The sequence below is a fragment of the Nicotiana tabacum genome, chromosome 9 (assembly GCF_000715075.1).
Source record: "Nicotiana tabacum cultivar K326 chromosome 9, ASM71507v2, whole genome shotgun sequence".
NCBI classification, from domain to species: domain Eukaryota; kingdom Viridiplantae; phylum Streptophyta; class Magnoliopsida; order Solanales; family Solanaceae; genus Nicotiana; species Nicotiana tabacum.
Genome location: NC_134088.1, coordinates 14,989,749 through 15,010,055, shown reverse-complemented (window position 1 = coordinate 15,010,055; position 20,307 = coordinate 14,989,749). Strand labels below are relative to the sequence as shown.

Genomic DNA, 20,307 nt, shown 5'->3' with positions numbered 1-20,307 from the left:
TGTTGTCGTGGTGGGTCGATGCACTTTAACGGTGGTTTTAATGGACGCTTAGAGGTGATTCATGGCTGGTGTGGAGCAACTATGCTGGCTTTAGAGCTGCATTTTAAGGGGTAGAGGTGGAGCAGTTATTTGTCCATAAAATAAAACGTCTTCATTCCTCAATCATATGTGGCTTACTAAGACATTCAGAAGCCAAAATCATATTTGATGATCAGCATTTGCTCCAACTTGGTGAACGAGCAATCAGTCTTCTATCAAAATGCAGCATTTAGCTTTCAGCTATTTGTTTTCGTCAACATCCTATTTTTGACTCTACATATTATTAGTTCTGCCATGTAAAGTATATTAGAAAGTTTATAAGTTGTGTATGGTTAAACTTTTGGAATTTTCTTTTCGTTAAAATTATCTGTTCATTTGTACAATTATTACATTATATATGAATTGTTCTACTTATTGAGTATGCAGTTGAATGCAGATTTTTCGTTAAGTTTTTGCTCTTTGTATATATAGTTAGAGTCTTTACTTTCAGATTTTGTTCTTTATGATTCAGAGTTATGATGAGCCATGGAATTCCAATTAAGTGAAATTTATGATTAACTGTTGTGTTGTGAGCCAGAACTCCAATTAACTGAATTGTCAACTCATCTTTGTAGATATAGTTAGAGTCATCTAATGTTATGTTATTGTCCAACCCATCTCCAACTAATGATACTGTGCAGCAAAATATCCTCCTATCAGGATATAAGGAATGTAGATCTTCATAGCAAAGAATCATATAATTAAGCTGCCTAAGTTCTTCACACTATACTACTAAAACTTTTAGCTTCTGCAGATGAATGATAATGTATTTGGCCGCATCCGCTGCTTTTACTGCACAAACACATATATAGTTCAACAAATATGACATAATTGAAGTTAAAAGCAATGCTAAAAGAATTTCTCAAATAATCTTCTTATAGCAGGTATGCAGAAATATTCTTACCCTTCTAATAGGAGGTATGCATCCACAACATGCTTACATATGGCATAATTGAAGTTAAAAGCAATGCTACATAATGAAGATGCTCAAACAAAAAACAGTAATCTTTAACAACACAATATATGTCATGGAGGCCAAGTGAACACACTTAAATCCGCACTTGGACATGCAAATAAATGATGGTTAACACCACTAGATGAATATTAGTTGGCATAACTTCCGATAGCCTACCAAATGCTCACTGCTTGCATTCTTGAAATGATTTCTCCTGTCTGAAGGTAAAGACAATCTCCTAATGATATTGACATTTATCTGCCTCTATGGGAGGTGAGTTGGAATGAAAGAAGCAAGGATGGACACATCATACTCTGAGGTATTGTATCATATCAATTATCAACTACAAGCTACAGCAGTATGGACACTAGCAGACAAGTCATTGCCATGTAGCAGCGTGATGGTTTTGTGAACTTACTGATATAATGTAAATGGCACCACAGGTAAGAAGCAAGTAGCTAGCTATGTTCCGGACAAGAATGAGATCATTCCTATGCCCATAATACATGTAGAAAGACAATAGCCCAAGCATATGCTGCAGCTTTCACACGAATGAAAACTAGGTTTATTAACAGAACAATCTTGATGAAAGAACTAATAAAATACATGAGTTGTTTGCTGACAGAAGTAATAACCTAACAGGCAGGCCAATCCTTTCACTCTACACCCACACCAAACTGTAATTAGTAGAAAGTCCACCCACGATTGAAATTTCTTCTCTACAATTCATAAACAGTGGTTTCTCAACAAATGTTAAGTGTGCAGGTAATACTTTCAAAAGAGAGAAGTCTGGATTGAGCTGATGGAACAATTTTGACTAAGAACACAAAGAAAAATCAAAAACTTGCATCATGAGAAGAAAATTAGAGGCAATTATCCAATAGCAATCAAACTACAAGCAACAACAACATGACAACTTATATAGACTGATAGCGTTAACCCTGTTGGATATGCAGCTCCATGGTTGAAATGGAAATCGGATAATGACTATGTTTCGTTATCGGATGGATGCCAACCTCGAAAGAACAGAGTTCAAGAAACAGCTGGTAAGACTTAAGTTTGCCATGATGAGTCATTTTTTCCGGGAGGGAGGATCGTTTGGTAACAACTTTTTAGTTCCTGCAACTTCACCTGATTCAGAATTCATCAACCTTATTCCTGATTCCTGATACTCGAGTTAACGTTTCAAAATTTGATTTTGCCATGTGCTGCTCCAAATTTGATGATTGAGAAGATCAGTTAAAAATAAAGGAAAAACAATATGCTCCCCATGGTTTCCATCCGTGGGTGAGACTAACCTTTTGGCGAGACTCATGAAACTAAGAGCATTGCAAATCACCTTTTAGCGAGACTCATCAAACTAAGACCCAGTGAAAGGTTGAGGTTTTCGACGCACACAAACCTTTCAACATTCAATAGTAAACTATTTTTTATTGTCCCATTTCTGCTTTCTTGGAAGAGGATATACACTTATGGATTTTGAGAAGGAGATATGTTCAAGTGAAAGGTAAAAGGGCATGTTGCATACTAATCGTATGTCACCCTGCTCGATCTTACCTTTTTATTCTCGAGCCTTGCCATTAATAGAAATTTAACCATAATAGAGAATGAGCCAAAAAACAGCCTTTTCAAATTCACAAGGATGGATATTAATAAATTTTAATGGAATGCACCTCAATCCCAAACTATTTAAGATACACTTGTTCTAATCCCATCAAAGGATCTTATGGCCGAAAGTCAACTGAAGTCTGTTTTGCAAACTCCATAGAGAAAAGTGTATCAGAAAGTGGATCGTCGGTGTTAGACGATGGAGATGCTTGCAATGCAAAAATATCCCCTTTGAAGACATATGACAAGAAGACTACATCCGCTAATAAGCAATCAACAGTAGGAGCAGATGATGACTTCAACTTCTCAAACCAAATTCAGTTTCTCACCCCAATTTTCGGACTACTGCATACCTCAACTTCTGTAAGTTTTTTTGATATGTATCCACTGCTTTCATGCTTATACGTTATCTACAGTAATTTTTCTTCTAAAATATTGTCGTAGTGTTGCTTCAAAAATTTTAGATATATATATTCCTCAAATTCTTCATCATCACACTTACATACTACTGCAGTAAAAAAGATAAAAAAAAACGTGAAGGAAAAAAGAGGCGCATAACATATCCCCTCTTTTTGTCAACTGCTCTGTATTTTAGGTTTTGTTTGAAGACTGTTCAACTTTTCAAATCTAATTTAGTTTCTCACCCCAAATTTTCAACTCCTGCGTGCCTCAAGGTCAGTAAATCTTTTGGATATGTATGTCGTAGTCCTGGTTTCATGGTTTTATATTTGTTTACATTACGTTTTCTTCTAAAATTGTTGTAGTCAAGGCTGTTGTGGTTGCTTCGGAAATACTGCCCTTCGACCTACAGTTTCAGAATTCTATATACTTTGTTTTGCTTCCGAATCAACAGAGTGAGGGGTTGCGAAGAAGCTGTACAAAATTCAACTTTACTTTTGCAAAATACTCTTCAAGTTCTCGCAACAAATTCACTTTTTATGGCACTTTGACATGGAAGAAAAGAAAAATCTCGGAAGAAAAAATAGAATATGCATACAAAAGCATAAACAGGCTAAATTTTCGTTGAACGGTATGAAATTTAGCATTTAACATTATATATATCATGAGTAATATTGCATTTCTTTAAACAATTGGACGTAAATTTGGCGTCTTACTAAATCTTTTTGTTCTACTATTTCTTCACTTTCATATATGCATTACATGCTCAAATTTAAGTATAAGTTTTAAAAATATGTGTCCTATATATTATGTTGATCCAGACATCATTGTAGTTTTTATTATGCTGTATATCGTCTTTAGTCCGAATATGCATTATTTGATATATCATTGCATAAATGTAAAATATATTATGTCATATGTTTATCATTTTTTATATGTTTAACCATCCATACATCTTATGCATTTTTAACACATTTAACATTATATATATCATGGTTAATTTTGTGGTTGTTCTAGGTACTTTTGATGTTTAGTCGTACAGGTTTATCGTCTTTATTAGTCGCTTTTATACCTGCTTTACTCAGTTGCAAGTAGATAAAAATCACTATTCTAATCAGCATATGAAATGTTATATATTAACCTTTAAAGGTTGAATTGTGCGCAATTATAGTTTTGGATTCTATGAATTTTGGACATTTCAGTTGTCATTGTCTCTCAACTTTTACATTTTTATTTTTTCAATTCAACATATCAAATCTTTATACTACCCTTTAATGATGGTTATTGTTCTTAAATATCCATACATTATTTTATTATATGGATTTTGATAGTTTTCCGAACTTTTTCCAGTTATAACAGTTACCTATTAGGCGATTTATGGTTTACAGACTTTGTCCATTCTACTACTATCAGACGGAATGCTATGGAAAATAGAAAAACAGAACAATCATTAACGGACATAACAAATCGTCTGAATTCCCCTCAATTATGTAGTGCATCCATAAAGATCTCTGAACAAGTTTCATCATCTCAGTCTCAGCCACAATATCCAAATTCAACAGAACAACAACATTTTCGATATGATTTTTTACCTTCAAAATTACAAAGCGATCATATGTTACAGGATTTAAATGACCAACCATTGTTGCAAGGTAAATATTTGTGTAACTTTGGTTATATCTTAAATGAAAAATTGAGGAAGTCAATAAAAGTGTTGCTATTCTATCAAATAACAAAAATACAATATTTTTAACTTTTTTTCTTTTTTCTCATATGCGTAATGGACTGGCCAATAGAATAACTTAAAAGTTAAAAGGTAAATTTACTGCCATTATTTGCTTTTGTTTATTTTGTTAAGTAAGACATGTTTGTTATACATATAGAATTATTAATTTGTATGAATTTTCTAAAAGTCGTTCTACTTTTTAAAATTTTATTAAGAAATTTATTTTCTGTTTTGCGATGTTTATGTTTTTATATAAATATATTTCTTTGGTTGATTAGGCGTAATATATACAATACTTTTAAATGAATATTTGTTAGCCATCTTTTAAATGCTATATATTAAGTTTGTTTACATAGAATTTATCATATAAAAATTGGTTTGATAGCTTTCCAATGTTTTTGCATTTCTAACAATTAGTTTTTTTCTTTTTATTTTACTGTTTACTGAATTAGTTGATACTACTATGACAAGGAATGCTTCTGAAAAAGGGAAAATGAAACAATCATTAACGGATATAACACACCGTGTAAATTTCCCTCAATTTAATAGTACCCCCATAAAGAGTTGTGGACAAGTTTCATCATGTTATTCTCAGCCACAATATCCAAAATCAATACAACAGCATAGTTTGCTATATGGTTCGTCCAGTTCAAATTTGCAGAAAGAACATTTTCTACCTGATTTAAATGAGATACCATTATTTCAAGGTAAATATTTATGTTTAATTTATTTAACTTATTTTTGACATTTGAGGAAGTAAATTTTTTCTACCCCTATGTACATGTCCACATAAATAATGAAGTTTGTAATTTATAAGCATATAACTTATATGCAAAAGTTGAGAAACAGAATTATTTATAAAACTAAACTTTAATTTTCTTCCATTTATTTGCTTCTCTTTATTTTCTCAACTACAACATATTTGCTATTTTACAATTTTACTTATATGAGTTTTGTTTTTTGGGTTGTACTTTTGCAATTTTCATTATTTTAAATGCACTCCTACAATTTCAAATTGAGTTTTGCAACATACTTTTTTTTCAATATGAAGTTGAGAAAAGGCTAACAATTAATATTTTTGTTTAGAATTTGAAGATGACAACATTGACGCTGATATACCAGGTATGCCATCGAATTTAGCACAACTCATACTCATATATACAACTTTACTAATTTTTAATTTATTCATCAAGGTCAAATGCAATCCAGTGTTCAAATTCATGATGCAAATGAAGATGATGATGTTTTTGAAGGTATTCACATATAAACTTATCAACGTTCCATAATGTCAAAATGTATTAACAGTTCCACATATATTAAATTTTAAATTCTAATAACTAATTATTATTATTTTTAGATGATGAAGTACAGAGCTGGATGACCAATGAAGGTAAGTATGACATAATTTAAAGTTACATATACAACATACTTTTACTTTCTATATAATAAGTACTTTAACTTTATCTGTTTTTTTTACTCTCATAAAACCAGAATACTGGGATATAGGAGATGCCAATTATGAATGTGAATATTGTGGGGTATATTTCTGGTTTGAGGAAAGAGTTGAGAAGAAGTATAAAAAAAACCCAATTTTCACTTTGTATTGTGGTCGTGGTAAAACCAAGCTACCAAATCCAAAGGAGCCTCCTTCGATTTTGAAGGATTTATTGTTTGGTTCAGGTTAATAGATAAATTCATTTCATTAAAACAGCGATACTATAATTTTTGCATATATACATCTTCTTTAACCAAACCTAATTTCATGAGGTGCAAAAAACAAACATTTCAAAGAGAACATTCAAACATATAATTCTATATTTGCATTTACATCAATGGGAGGGAAGGTGGATTTCTCTGTCAACAAAATAAAGGGACCTAGAACATTCAGATTGTCTGGGCAAAATTATCATCAGATTGGAAGCTTATTGCCTCCGGAAGGATCTTCTCCCAAATTTGCACAATTGTATATCTATGATACAGAAAATGAGGTGGAAAATAGAATTCATGCTATCAGGTTAACATAGAGAATTGCTAAGTTAAAATATTTTAAAATTATATTTTTTTAAGACGTAAATTTTTAGTTGAAGTCAATATTTTCCTTTACAATCGTGGTGAAATGAACAGTCAACTTCATGCTGAAATTGTGAATGACTTGAGGCAAATGCTTGATGAAAAAAATATTCTTGCAAAGTCATTTAGAATGGTAAGAGATCAATTTCAACAGATGGGACCTCAAATGTTAGACTTAGATTGATTGGGAAAAGAGGCTCTGATGGAAGAAGATACAATTTACCAACAGTTTCAGAGATAGCTGCTTTGATAGATGGAGATTTTGAACAAACAAGGTCTGACAGAGATATCATAGTTGAAAGCCAATCTGGACAACTACAAAGGATAAATGAATTAAATGCAACATACTTAGGTTTGCAATATCCATTATTATTTCCGTATGGTGAAGACAGATACCGAGAAGATATTCCTTTAAATGATATTGATGATTCAGCCGGTGGAAGGAAATGTGTTAGCACGCGTGAGTACTTATCATATAAAATTCAAGAAAGGAAGGATGAAGTTCCTTCAATTGTGTCAGCTAGAAAATTATTTCAACAATTCTTGGTAGATGGTTATACAATGATGGAATCTTCTCGATTGAGGTTCATTAGGCTTCATCAAAAACAATTGAGAGCACACTTTTATAATGGGTTACAAGATGTTGTTTTACATGGGGACATAGAACCTTCTTCTCAAGGACAAAGAGTTATACTCTCTTCTAGCTTTACGGGAGGTGCACGTTACATGTTGCAAAATTATCAAGATGTCATGGCAATTTGCAAATAGGCGGGGTACCCTAATTTGTTCATCACATTTACTTGCAACCCAAAATGGGATGAGATTACTAGATTTGTGGAGAGTAGGGGCTTATCTCCAGAAGATTGTCCTGACATTTTAACAAGGGTTTTCAAAATCAAGCTCGATCGCATGATAAAGGATCTACGCGACAATAAGGTTTTTGGAGAAGTAAAAACAGGTAAAAATTTTATGTTCTACAAAATTATTATGTTTGCACATTCATTTTCTTATATGCTAATATTAAAAATAACTAATATATAAACTTAACAATCTAATTACATCTTTATTCTTCAGTGATATATACAGTTGAATTTCAAAAGCGGGGCTTGCCTCATGCACATATCTTGCTTTTTCTTGTGAATAAATACCCAACTGTCGGAGATATTGATGGAATAAGTTCAGCAGAATTACCAGATAAAAAAGTAGATCCTTATTATTATAATGCTGTTACAAATTTCATGATGCATGGTCCTTGTGGTACTGCTAGAAATTCTTCTCCTTGCATGTAAAATGGTAGATGCACAAAGCACTTTCCAAAAAAATTTGTGTCATCAACCACAATTGATGGAGATGGGTATCCAATTTATAGAAGAAGGGATGATGGTAGAACTGCAAATAGAGTAGGTATTGCGTTGGATAATAGGTATGTCGTACCACACAATAGATTTTTATTATTGAAGTATGGTGCACACATTAATGTGGAATGGTGTAATCAATCACGATCCATTAAGTACTTATTTAAGTATGTTAATAAAGGTAATGATCGTGTCACGACAGCTTTTTCTAAAAGTGTAAATAATGAAGACTTGGGGGTGGTTGATGAAATAAATATGTATTGTGATTGCCGATACATATCACCTTGTGAAGCTGCTTGGAGAATTTTTAAATTCCCAATACACCATAGAGAACCATCTGTAGAAAGGCTATCTTTTCACCTACCAAATAATCAGACGGTCATATTTTCAGATGATGATCCAATTGATGCAGTTTTCAATAGACCAACCGTTAAGGAATCTATGTTTTAAGCTGGTTTGAAGCTAATAAGACTTTTGCTGAAGCAAGAGAATTGACTTATGCAGAATTCCCTCTAAAGTTTGTGTGGAAACAAAACCTAAAAAGATGGGAAAAAAAGAAGAACTTCTGCATTTTCTATTGGGAGAATATTCTTTGTTCCACCTTCCTCTGGCGAGCAATATTACCTTAGATTGTTGTTGAATGTAGTTAAAACTCCAAAAGGCTATGAGGATTTAAAAAAAATCAACGGTTCTGATCATGAGACATTTAGAGATGCATGTTATGCTTTGGGTTTATTAGATGATGATAAGGAATACATGGATGCTATCATGGAAGCAAGTAATTGGGGAATGGCATCATATCTTAGGCAATTATTTGCTATGCTACTTTTATCAACTTCAATGTCACGTCCAGAAAGTGTTTGGCAAGCAACATGACATTTACTATCAGAAGATATCCTTTATGAAGAAAGAAGAATATTGGATCACCCGGGTATGTATTTAATGGTTAAAGTTTCCAATTATGATATGACAATTCTGAATAATGGCTGATTTGCTTAACTTTGTTACTTAGCTTTATTTTTAATTACTTAATTCATATCAACCTGATTGTTCATTTATTTCTTCTTTTTGGTTTTTCAACTTCATACAAAATTCACTCCACAACTTAAGGTTCGTTAAGCAATATTTTCTTATTTTCATATCTTTTTAATATAATGTTGTGTTTACATCATAGGAATAATATTGGTACTAATTAATGCATTTTCCAGACATAAAAAGTAATAGAAAATTAATGCATTGTGTTTAATGCCCTAAAACTTTTGGAAAGGCTATAATCGCTTTTACGCATTCTCTACTTTATTTGAAAAAATTTCAATTCATTTTTTTAGGAAAGCAAATACTGCTTTTTATTTATAGGTTATGAATAATAATATGCATAAAATTAATAATAATTTTTACAAATTAAAAAACCACATGGTTTGAACTATATTATTCGTTCAAATTCTATGTACGTTAAATGTGTTTAAAATTAAGGGATAATGCATAAAATCCACCCCATCCTATGACCCATTTACCAACTACACACCTTTCCTCTTCGGGGGTCCTATTACCCCCCTAAACTTCTTTTTACCGTAATTTATTTGTCATTATTTGATCAATTAAACCCGACCCCCATCTATAAGACTATTCGTGTATACACGTGCTAATGGGCCCCACCCAATTCCCTTTTAATTTATCAAATCCCTTTTATTTCAGTAATTAAACTGACCCTATTTCATTATTTTCTTTCCTACTCCTATTTTCTATGGTCCAAACTCACAATCTCCTCTTCGATTCCTTCCATAAAATCACCCCAATCATAATTTTCTCTTTAATCTATTGCAAAATCGGCTCTAACATAATGTAAAGAAGTATGTATTCTCTGTTTTTAGGGTTCGTTTTGTTCAATTTCAGCAGGGAGTTACAATCTAGGGTTTAATTTGATATTGTGGTGTTACAATCAAGGTCAGCGCAGAAGTATTATCTATTTATTTGTCACAAACCAAGTCTAAAGGTTAGTTTTTTACTGTCTTCAATTGATTTTTGGTAGTTTATAGTTTTGTAAAAAAATCGATCACTGTACAAAATTGTGAGATTTTAATTTTGAAACTGAGGGGTTTGCATGTTGATTATGATACTTATACTTTGATTTTTCGTGTTTTTTTCACTGATGTGTTCTTGGTGCATCAGGTTCAGGAAGACCAAGAGGCAGACCAAAGGTATAACTAAGTGTACTGTTTCTTGTAAATTCAACCACTATATCTTACTGTTTATTATTTGTTAGAAACCAAGAAATGTAGAAGATGAACCTGTTGCAAAAAGAGGGAGAGAAAGGCCTAGAAAATCAACATCTACTGCACCTAATGCCTCTTTTGCTGCTGAAGGATCTAATGCAACATCTGATGCACCTAATGCAACAGTTAGTACATGAAGGGGAAGAGGCAGGGGAAGACAAGGATTTAATGCAACATCTGCTCCACCTAATGCAACATCTGCTGCAGCTAGTAGAGGTAGGGGAAGAGGAGGATCTAGGAATGTAACAGCAGCAGTCAGTAGAGGTAGGGGAAGAGGAGGATCTTGGAATGCAACTCACTCACAACCTAATGTATCTGGTGCTTATCATTCACTAGCAGCTTGGTTTGAATGTTCTGCACCTAATACATCATCTAATGCAACTCACTCACAACCTAATGCATCTGTTGCACCTAATGCCTCTACTGCTACACTAAATAGAGGAAGGGAAAAGGGTGTGGAAAGTACAAAACAATTTAAAAGGCCAAGAGTGATGGGAATGAGTGTGTTTCAAGCAGAAAATGGCTTCAAAACTTTGAATGTAAGTGTATATTCCTTGTGGTATTCAATTTATTTTGTATAGTTGTAATAACTTATTTACTTTATTCTTTCTCTGTAGCCTGGCATACTAAGTAGTAGAATAGTAGCCACACCAAGTACTAGAATAGAGCCCACGGGACCAACAATGATAACAAGGTCAGCTGATGTAACTGGTGACATTGGTTTCAAGCCAAGTAGTGGACTGAAATGGAAAGGGAAACCAGCAATCACAACAAGAAGGTTGCAAGAGATTAGAGGGCAACATAGAATTCAAACAAGGACTGGTGTATCAAAAAACCTAAGCCAGAATAGCAGTTCTGCACATCCTTAGTTCTGCCATAAACAATGTATATGGTTGTTTTTGTTGACTGCAATCTACAGTTTTTGTATATGTAAGCTAGACAGTTGGTTGTTTTTGTTGACTGCAATCTGCAGTTTTTGTATATGTAAGCTACACAGTTGGTTGTTTTTGTTGACTGCAATCTGCAGCTGTTATCCTATTAGAACAGATAATGTGTTAGTTATTGATTGTTACCTTAGTACATTTGATGTTTTGTTGACTGATTTTGGTGGTGTTTATGAAATGTGGTAACTATATTTCTATGAAATTCAGTGGTGTCTTGCCATTTATATAAATCAACATATTGAGACTTATATATAAAAGTTGAAAGAATCTAGGAATCGATCATGACAAGTGGGTTTAATACATAATTCACTTCCACATAGCATATATTAAAATGAAGTTACATACCATAATGACAAAAACAACTACTACTGCAGCAAGACTGCTATTACAACTTCTTTTGATCAACACAAACAACTACTACTGCAGCAAGACTGCTATTACAGCTTCATTTGATCAACACATAACAACAAAGACAAAACACAATACACAAAATGAACTTCCTATTAAGCCAACACCAGCCCCCCTTATCTTTTTCATCATCCTTGGTATTTTTCAGACTTTCAAGCTCAACCAACTGCATCTTGAGGCTTTCATAATTTGCCAAATCTTCTTCCATCTCTTTAATTTTGTTGAACAATCTTAGAAGAATAAACTTTGATCTTTCGTCCACTTCATTGTCCCTCCATTGAAAAAATTTGCAACTTTTGGCCTGATTTTTTTTTAAATTGGAATCAATTTAATGACAACATACAAAGATAATCAACCACATTTGACGAGTTAGAAATGAACACATACACCATAGCAAGGGCAATGAATGGCTTATTTGGCATTACATGTGGCCAATGAATGGCAGACAAGCTTTTTAAAATAAGGCCTCACGCACTTGGAAGAGGTGTAGTCACGGTTGGGTTTAATTGATCAAATAATGACAAATAAATTACGGTAAAACGAAGTTCAGGGGGGTAATAGGACCCCCGAAAAGGAAAGGTGTGTAGTTGGTAAATGGGTCATAGGAGGGGGTGAATTTTATGCATTATCCCTAAAATTAATGTACACTACTATTGAACAGTATATTTTTTCGTTAATTTTATTTTTAATTTCATGTGGCTAAAGTAAACTTTACCATTTAATTGTATTTAATTATTTTACATTATAATATTATTTCAGAAGCTTACCTAACAGATGAAGAATTGAAAAATCGTTGTTTGTAAAAGCTTGAAACTTTTTTGAAAGGTTGTCGAAGAATTTTTCTGGATTTTCCAACAATACCAAGGCCTGTTTATAATACGGATTAATTGTATTTAATTATTTTACATTCTAATGTTATTTCAGAAGCTCACCTAACAGATGAAGAATTGAAAAATCGTTGTTTGCAAAAGCTTGAAACTTTTTTGAAAGGTTGTGGAAGAAGTTTTCTGGATTTTCCAACAATGCCAAGGCATGTTTATAATACGGAAGAAGTTGATAACAATAATAGATTAATACGGGATGAATTGCGTTATAATAAACGCGCTTTGGCAGAGGAACATCAACAATTAGTAAAGAATTTGACAGATGAACAAAAGTCAGTTTATGAAAAAATAATAAGAGATGTGAATGAAGACAAAGGTGGGTTTTTCTTTTTATATGGTTTTGGAGGAACGGACAAGACTTTTATTTGGAGAACTCTATCTTCTGCCATAAGATCTAGAGGAGATATTGTCTTAACTGTTGCATCTAGCGGGATTGCATCTTTGTTGTTACCAGGTGGTCGAACAGCTCATTCAAGATTTGTGATTCCTCTAAATGTAACTGAAGATTCAACATGTAATATAAAGCAAGGTACTACTTTAGCAAATTTAATTATTAAGGCAAAGTTGATTATCTGGGATGAGGCACCCATGATGCATAGATATTGTTTTGAAGCTCTTGATAAAACTTTAAGAGATATTCTTAGGTTTAAAGATGCATCCAATTTACACCGACCATTTGGAGGTAAAACAATTGTTCTTGGTGGTGACTTCAGACAAATATTACATGTTATTCCAAAAGGTAGTAGGCAAGATATTGTTAATGCTTCTCTCAATTCTTCTTATTTGTGGCCTCACTGTCAACTGTTAAAGTTAACAAAGAACATGAGATTGCAAGGTAATGAAATAGGGACACATCTAGATGAGTTGAGAGTTTTTTCAGATTGGATTTTGGTAATTGGCGATGGTATAGTTGGTACTTCTGTTGATGGCAATAAAAAAGTCCAAATACCAGATGATCTTTTGATAAAACAATTCGTTGATCCAACATCTGCAATTGTAGAAAGTACGTATCCGAATTTCAACAGTCGTTGCAATGATATAGGATACCTACAACAAAGAGCCATTCTTACTCCAACTCTTGATATGGTGGAATCAATCAACGAATATATGATTTCCCTTAATGAAAGTTCTGAGAAATCATATTTGAGTTCCGATACAATCTGGAACTCTAACAGTACTTATTCAGCACTGGAACATGTACACACTCCTGAATTCTTAAATACAATTAAATGTTCTGGAGTTCCAAATCATGCTCTTACGCTAAAGGTTGGTATTCCAGTAATGTTATTAAGAAATATTGATCAGTCAGCAGGATTATGTAATGGAACAAGGTTGATCATAACTAAACTTGGAAATCAAGTTATTGAAGCAAAGGTTTTAGCGGGACAGATGGTTGGACAGAAAATGTTTATTCCAAGAATGACATCGACGCCATCTGATGCTAGAATTCCATTCAAGTTCCAGCGAAGACAATTTCCAATCATTGTATTTTTTGCCATGACAATCAACAAAGCCAAGGACAGTCATTGTCTCATGTGGGATTATTTTTTAAAAAAACAGTTTTTACTCATGGACAGCTATATGTTGCTCTTTCTCGAGTGACGAGTAGAAAGGGATTAAAAATATTGGTTTGTGATGACGATGGGAATATAACTACTGAAGCTACAAATGTTGTATTTAAAGAAGTTTTTCGAAATTTAGTCTGACACTCGAAAGATAATCAATATCTTTTTTGAGCTTTAAGTACAACTTTTGTTACTGAGATTCATTAACCAAGTGCGACAATAGATGTTGACAACATATCTGAAGCATGTAATAGGTACGCTTTACTTTTCTGCTCTTTTCTTATATATTTCTCTATTTCTCTATTCTGTATATAAATTAACTCTTTTAAAAATATTACAAATATAGATATGTCATGATTTGCCATAATATGGATTAACAGACTTCTTACATAGCATTTTTGAAGAGGCAATGAATTTCATATACGAATTTGGTTTTAATATGCTAATTCATCAACCGGACATTGTGAAATTTCATCAAATGTAATTGGATTAAATAAACTTATGGATGTTTCAGTGTACTGGTAATCGGTCTACTAATTTTTAGGTTTGAAATATAGTTAGTGTGATAAGCATCCACTTTTTTACAAATTAATCAGCTTTATTGTTGGTTCTCATAGCAGATGCATTGGAACGAAGGGAGTAACTTGGCGTCCAGTTGACTATCATGTTACTTGCAGTTCCAGAAGTGAATTTCTTTTGTGTTTCTGTGTGTGTGTGAGAGAGGAGAATAACTAGAAACATATTCAAGTTTTACGGCTTTGAACTGATTCACATAAATGAGAGTGAGTTGTGCAGTTACCAATTAAATGGTTTTTGCAAACAGGTCATTACAGGGATTGCTTTGCCATCAGGCTCGGATAAGCTTTATTCAGGGAGTACGGACAGGATAGTAAGAGTGTGGGATTGCCAATCTGGACAGGTTCTCCTCATTCATTTCCATTTCAGTTTTTGAAGTTATGAAACACGAAAACTGGTATAGGAAAAATGTCTTTGTCGCTTGAAATCTTGATATTGTATAAAATTCACTGGGAAAACTAGGAAAGAATGTTACTTGCACGTTTCTGCTTCTTTCCCTGCTAGCTGAACTAAGCACTTTTCTCTATTAATTCCTGTTAAAAAGCATGGGAGTCAAGGCTTTGCTTTTTATTATTGAATTCATGGTGAAAATAAACAAGGAAAGAGATTAGTGTAGAATAGTAATGTTATCTTTTGGTTGCATCAGATCTTAATAGCACACACTGCCTCAAAGATAAGGAGTTCCAGTTTAGCATGTTACAAACATATAAATTTAAGCTACTTCCTTGTTGAAGGAAGAAGTAAAATGGAAAGAAAATATTGATTCAGTTTGACAATTTGTAGAAAACAAGCTGTCAATGGAAAGTGTGAAAGTCTAAGCTACCCAGAGAGGGAAAAAATATTTTTGAAGCTGAATTTAAAAGGAAAGACATCTTGGAACTTGTAATATATCATGTCTATGTGATACACATTCTTCCAGATTTCCATTTCAAGATAGTCAATAAATCTCTTCCCTCTGAAAACATTTGGATATGCTAATTGGAACGATCAAGTTTCTTTCTGTAATATATATAAATGAACTATCTGAATATGTATAAACCATATTAACACCATATATTTTATGTTCTTCGTCTTGGCATATTAATAAATACTGTGTATGATCACTTATTCGTTTGAATATCCGAAATTGCAAAAATTTGTAGACACTTATTCACTAATTTTGGATGTGTATAATTGTTTTGTGACTTGGTAAGTATATGTCTAATTTCAGAAAAGCAAAGTTTGTGCAAATAGTTCGACGTCTAAGCTTTAGTTCTCGACAGCAACCACAAAATACAAGGGAGCGGCGATGCACAAATATGGACGATGGGAAGCTTATTTTTTCCACTTTCTCAGTGCAACAGAAGGGAGGCAATTACTAATTTTGAAGTGACCACATATGAAGGGGAATTTAAGCGGTTTCATATGTTCAAAAATTGTCGGGGTTCAATGATGATTTACTGATCGACGATTATAAGTTCCTTACGAGAAAAGAGCAAGACATTCCTCAAATTGTATGAGATATTAAGAACATTTTGGTTAATCAAACACTGTGTTGTGTTTGACAGTGTTGGATCAATAATGTTATAATATGTTTTACTCCCTTCCTGTTGCTCTTTTTCGTCTAAATGATCTATAACCCCCTTTAGTTATTAAAGCTTAATGGCATTATAGTGCTATCATTTCCTGTTTGTTAAGAAAGTTTTGCTTCTTCAACAGTAAAAATTGTCATAACAGGCTGCTGTACTATTTTGGATATTAATCAAAATGACATTATCATTTTTGTTTCACCTGTAGCATACAGTTCAAGGAACTCTTTGTTACGTCTTTTCCGCTTTACGTTATGCACAATCTGACAAAATCTGCTTTGCTCAAAAATAGCATTTGGCAAGCTTCGGTGTAACAAGATACACGACAACTAACGGATCATATAGCAGACAACTAACGGACCATATTCACGCTTTGCTGCATGGAAGAAAGCATCGAAATCTCCAGTTGGTATAATAACCAGTAGCGAATCTGAGATATTCTTCAACAGTGGATTTAAGGAATAAACACAGTCCATGTTTTCCGAAAATTCTGTTTCACGCATATCCCCCATGATCTTCCACTCCCACACAACACTCCTCACATCCCAACCATATCTTTCATGTCCCCTTCCCAATCATCCCCACTTTTCCACTATAATAATCCCATCATCTATCTTCTATCTATATAAAGAACACAAATATAGAGGGGTCAGACGAAGAAAACATTAGAGAATCACGAAAAAGAGAGCTTTGTCCCATAATATTAGGTAACAATTATCTTTGCAAAGCCTTCTCAATTTGACTACACCATACTTCTCTATTTTACTACAGTATAGTGTATACAAATACTTTTTTAACAAGCCTCTATCATCAACAAAATTCTGTTCAATATATGGCTGTACTACTTGTGACAACTACACCAGTTATGACTGAATTTAACATGGAAGAAGAGAAGAAACAAGACAGAAAAAATCGAATGGATATACAAAAGTAAAAACAGTTAAAAAATTTTCCCGATAACAACGGTATAAACTTTAATCCACTGTTTACAGATTTGCGATTTGCATAATTGTTGCTTACAGAGGGTCTCTTTGTTTAATGCTTACAAATACTCCATATTTCTTACTTTGTTTATTTTTATCTGATTTTCCTTGGGCTAATTAACAAACCTCATTCTTTATTACAAGTGGAATGGCCATAGAGTGGAAGGAAAAGTTAGAATTAGCAGAAGAGTAATGGCAGTTGTAAATGCAGCGTCGACGTCGATATTATAAAATTTAAAACAATCAAGCTTTTAACAGAATTCTCTTTTGTTATGTAGTGGTGAAGCAGCCTAGGAATGTACTTTTTTTTACGCAGTTGAATATAGTTTATAACGGTTCAGTTGCTGTGATATTTGCTATGCAGTTGCTCTATCAATTTGCACTCTTTAACTTGAATTAGGCTGCTGTTGGAATTGCATTTGGCATATACATAATTACTGGACTTTTGGGTATTACTCTTTCTTTTCACATAAACTTGTCTCATACAAGTTTCAAATTTCCAAAATAATTACAACGGCTCCAACAATCAAAGCTGTGAAATTTCTCTTAATGTTCAGTTTTTTTACTTTCTTTTTTGATTATCGTGGATATTGGATGGCTTAAAAGCTCTATCAATGTTCAACGTAGACTTCCATAAGTTATTAGTTAAGTTAATTTTATGTAATCTATTGGAAATTTTTTTTTTTACAATATGGAGTCATATCCTTTTACAATTAATTGTGATATATGTTGTCACATTTATCGGTTTTAGCCATTCTTATTGTTTCATTTGTCCTATTTCAGATAATAAACAAGGAGAACTTCCAATTACTACAAATGCGACTTCTCGAAGTCAAGGAACGGGACAATGTAGAAGGGTACGTCGTCGCATCATTTATTCGTATAATGATTCTGACTCTAAGGCTGAAGTCATTAGGAATCTCCCAAGGCCAATACAAAATAAGTTAAGGGATCGAAGGGCTGAACGAAGGGAAAGAGAAAAGAAATTTAGAGAGCTTAGGGCTTCACTAGCTAAATATATTAAAAATTATAAGTTTACCCGAGATGCACTAATTGATGCTATTGACCAAAATAAACTATCTGATTGGAAAGCCTTAGCAATATTATTAGATTCACTTGGACAACTTTTAGGTAGTATTTTAACTAATGTTTATTACGAGGTTTGGCCAAGTGAACCTTTTTGGGTTTATGTTCTTAAATTTGAAGCTGAGTGGTTGAACCGTTTGTATAACTATTTGTAATTTTTTTAATTAATGAAACTTTGTTATTTGTTTGCAACATTACCTGTCATTTTACTCTTCATTTTTTCTTAAGAGTATTACATAAAGAACATAAAGGAATAATAGTAACTTATTCCTTCAACTAATGCAATCTTAACGACATATCCAATGTGTTAAAAAGAGGATTAACATGAAGAGACAGATTAGTTTACGCTGTTTACTTGATTATATATACTCCTCATGTCAAGTAATAATTTACAATCTGTTTTGCTTATTTTCAAATCAAAATTTAATGCGGAATCTAGCTATATTTAGGTAGTTACAAATATTAATTCATTCAAAGTATACTTGCCGTAGAGTATTACTGTACAATTAAGTGTTAAAATAAACGATGAATATTTTTGTTAGTACTGTAACTTTAAAACCTTTGTTAGAAGGATATGAAATTTATGCTAGAAGGAAAGTGTTGAAAATATATTTGCACTTATCTGAGCTCTATAATTTGCTCCTCATAAAATCGAAGTGTTTATATATGAATCGCATTTATTTTGCTAAGCCAAAAGTTTAAGCTTCAATAGTGCTCAATTGTCATAGTAAGTGCAGTACTTTGAAGCTTTGAATAATTTTGGAAAATATGAAAAATGAGGCAAAAAACTTTTTATTTATACTTTAGTTTTAGTGGTTTAACATTTCCATATTTTAGAGAAGTGCTTCTATCGAGGATAACGAAAAATTGTCGGTAGGGGTAAAGCTTATTTTTCTTTAAAAAAGTTGTTGGGAGTATTTTTTTAGTAGTTACACTTTTTTTTTGATTATACATTATTTTATACATATTTTTTCTACTGACTATTTCTCATTGGTATTAGTACTACTTGATGCTATTCTGTTGAGAGATTGTCATTGGGTGGGACTAGCATGGTAAGCTCGAGTGCAATAAGAGGATGATGGAGTTGAGCTACGATTTTATTGATTCTCTCAAGACTTGGTTGATGATTTGTCCACAAGAAAATTGAGAAATTATGCAATATTTTTTGGTTGATTATTACTTCATTTCTTAAGAAAATGGGAATACCCTATTTTGGATCTCAAGCATACTTTCAAGGATGACTTTTTCAAGCTATTTTTCGATCATTATATTTGTCATTGCACATGTTTTATTTGGTACATGCAGGACAGTCCTACTTTGAAGGATGAAAAATGATCAAGATTAAAAAAACTATGTTGTTTGTGTTGGAAATGCTTAAAATAGAATTTTGTTCGAGTTGGGTGCCTTGATGAAGTTTCGTTTGGGACTGGAACTGAAATTAGATTTAACTGAAATTTTGTTGTTGCCCATTCTAAGTCATGTACCTATCGTGCTTAAAGACCTATTTTTACCCTTTTAAGGCCTTAGTAAGGTTTTGCTGCTTTTTGGATTGAGACTCTTTATGGGGAACATATGAATGCTCTTTTTTTTTTTTTATATATATATTATTTATATTGAATTTCTTCTAAATTTCAGACAAGTTTTATACTTCACCTTTACATGAGTACATAAGATGAAAGTTCATCTATTTATTTTTTTAATTAATTCTTTTGAATGCGATCATAATGCTGCTTGGTGGGTCGGGCCTGAACTGGATCGGACCGGGCCCACGGTCCTAACGGGCCTAACGGGCCGGTCCTGGTGGTCCTGAGAAGCCCGTGACGGACCGG

General features: G+C 32.9%; 1 protein-coding gene across 1 annotated transcript; it reads left to right on the top strand.

Moving 5' to 3' along the window:
- The first annotated feature begins 5,229 nt into the window (after positions 1-5,229).
- Positions 5,230-16,093, top strand: LOC107791221 (uncharacterized). Its single transcript, XM_075220936.1, has 19 exons — positions 5,230-5,473; positions 5,853-5,888; positions 5,960-6,019; positions 6,124-6,156; positions 6,258-6,446; positions 6,991-7,523; positions 7,605-7,794; positions 7,911-8,093; positions 8,838-8,969; positions 10,361-10,389; positions 10,455-10,593; positions 10,672-11,003; positions 11,082-11,242; positions 11,492-11,590; positions 11,835-11,953; positions 12,741-14,185; positions 14,278-14,373; positions 15,089-15,184; positions 16,052-16,093. Exons 1-19 carry the CDS (start codon positions 5,230-5,232, stop codon positions 16,091-16,093), a joined length of 4,158 nt encoding a protein of 1,385 aa, XP_075077037.1.
- Positions 16,094-20,307: the final 4,214 nt, after the last annotated feature.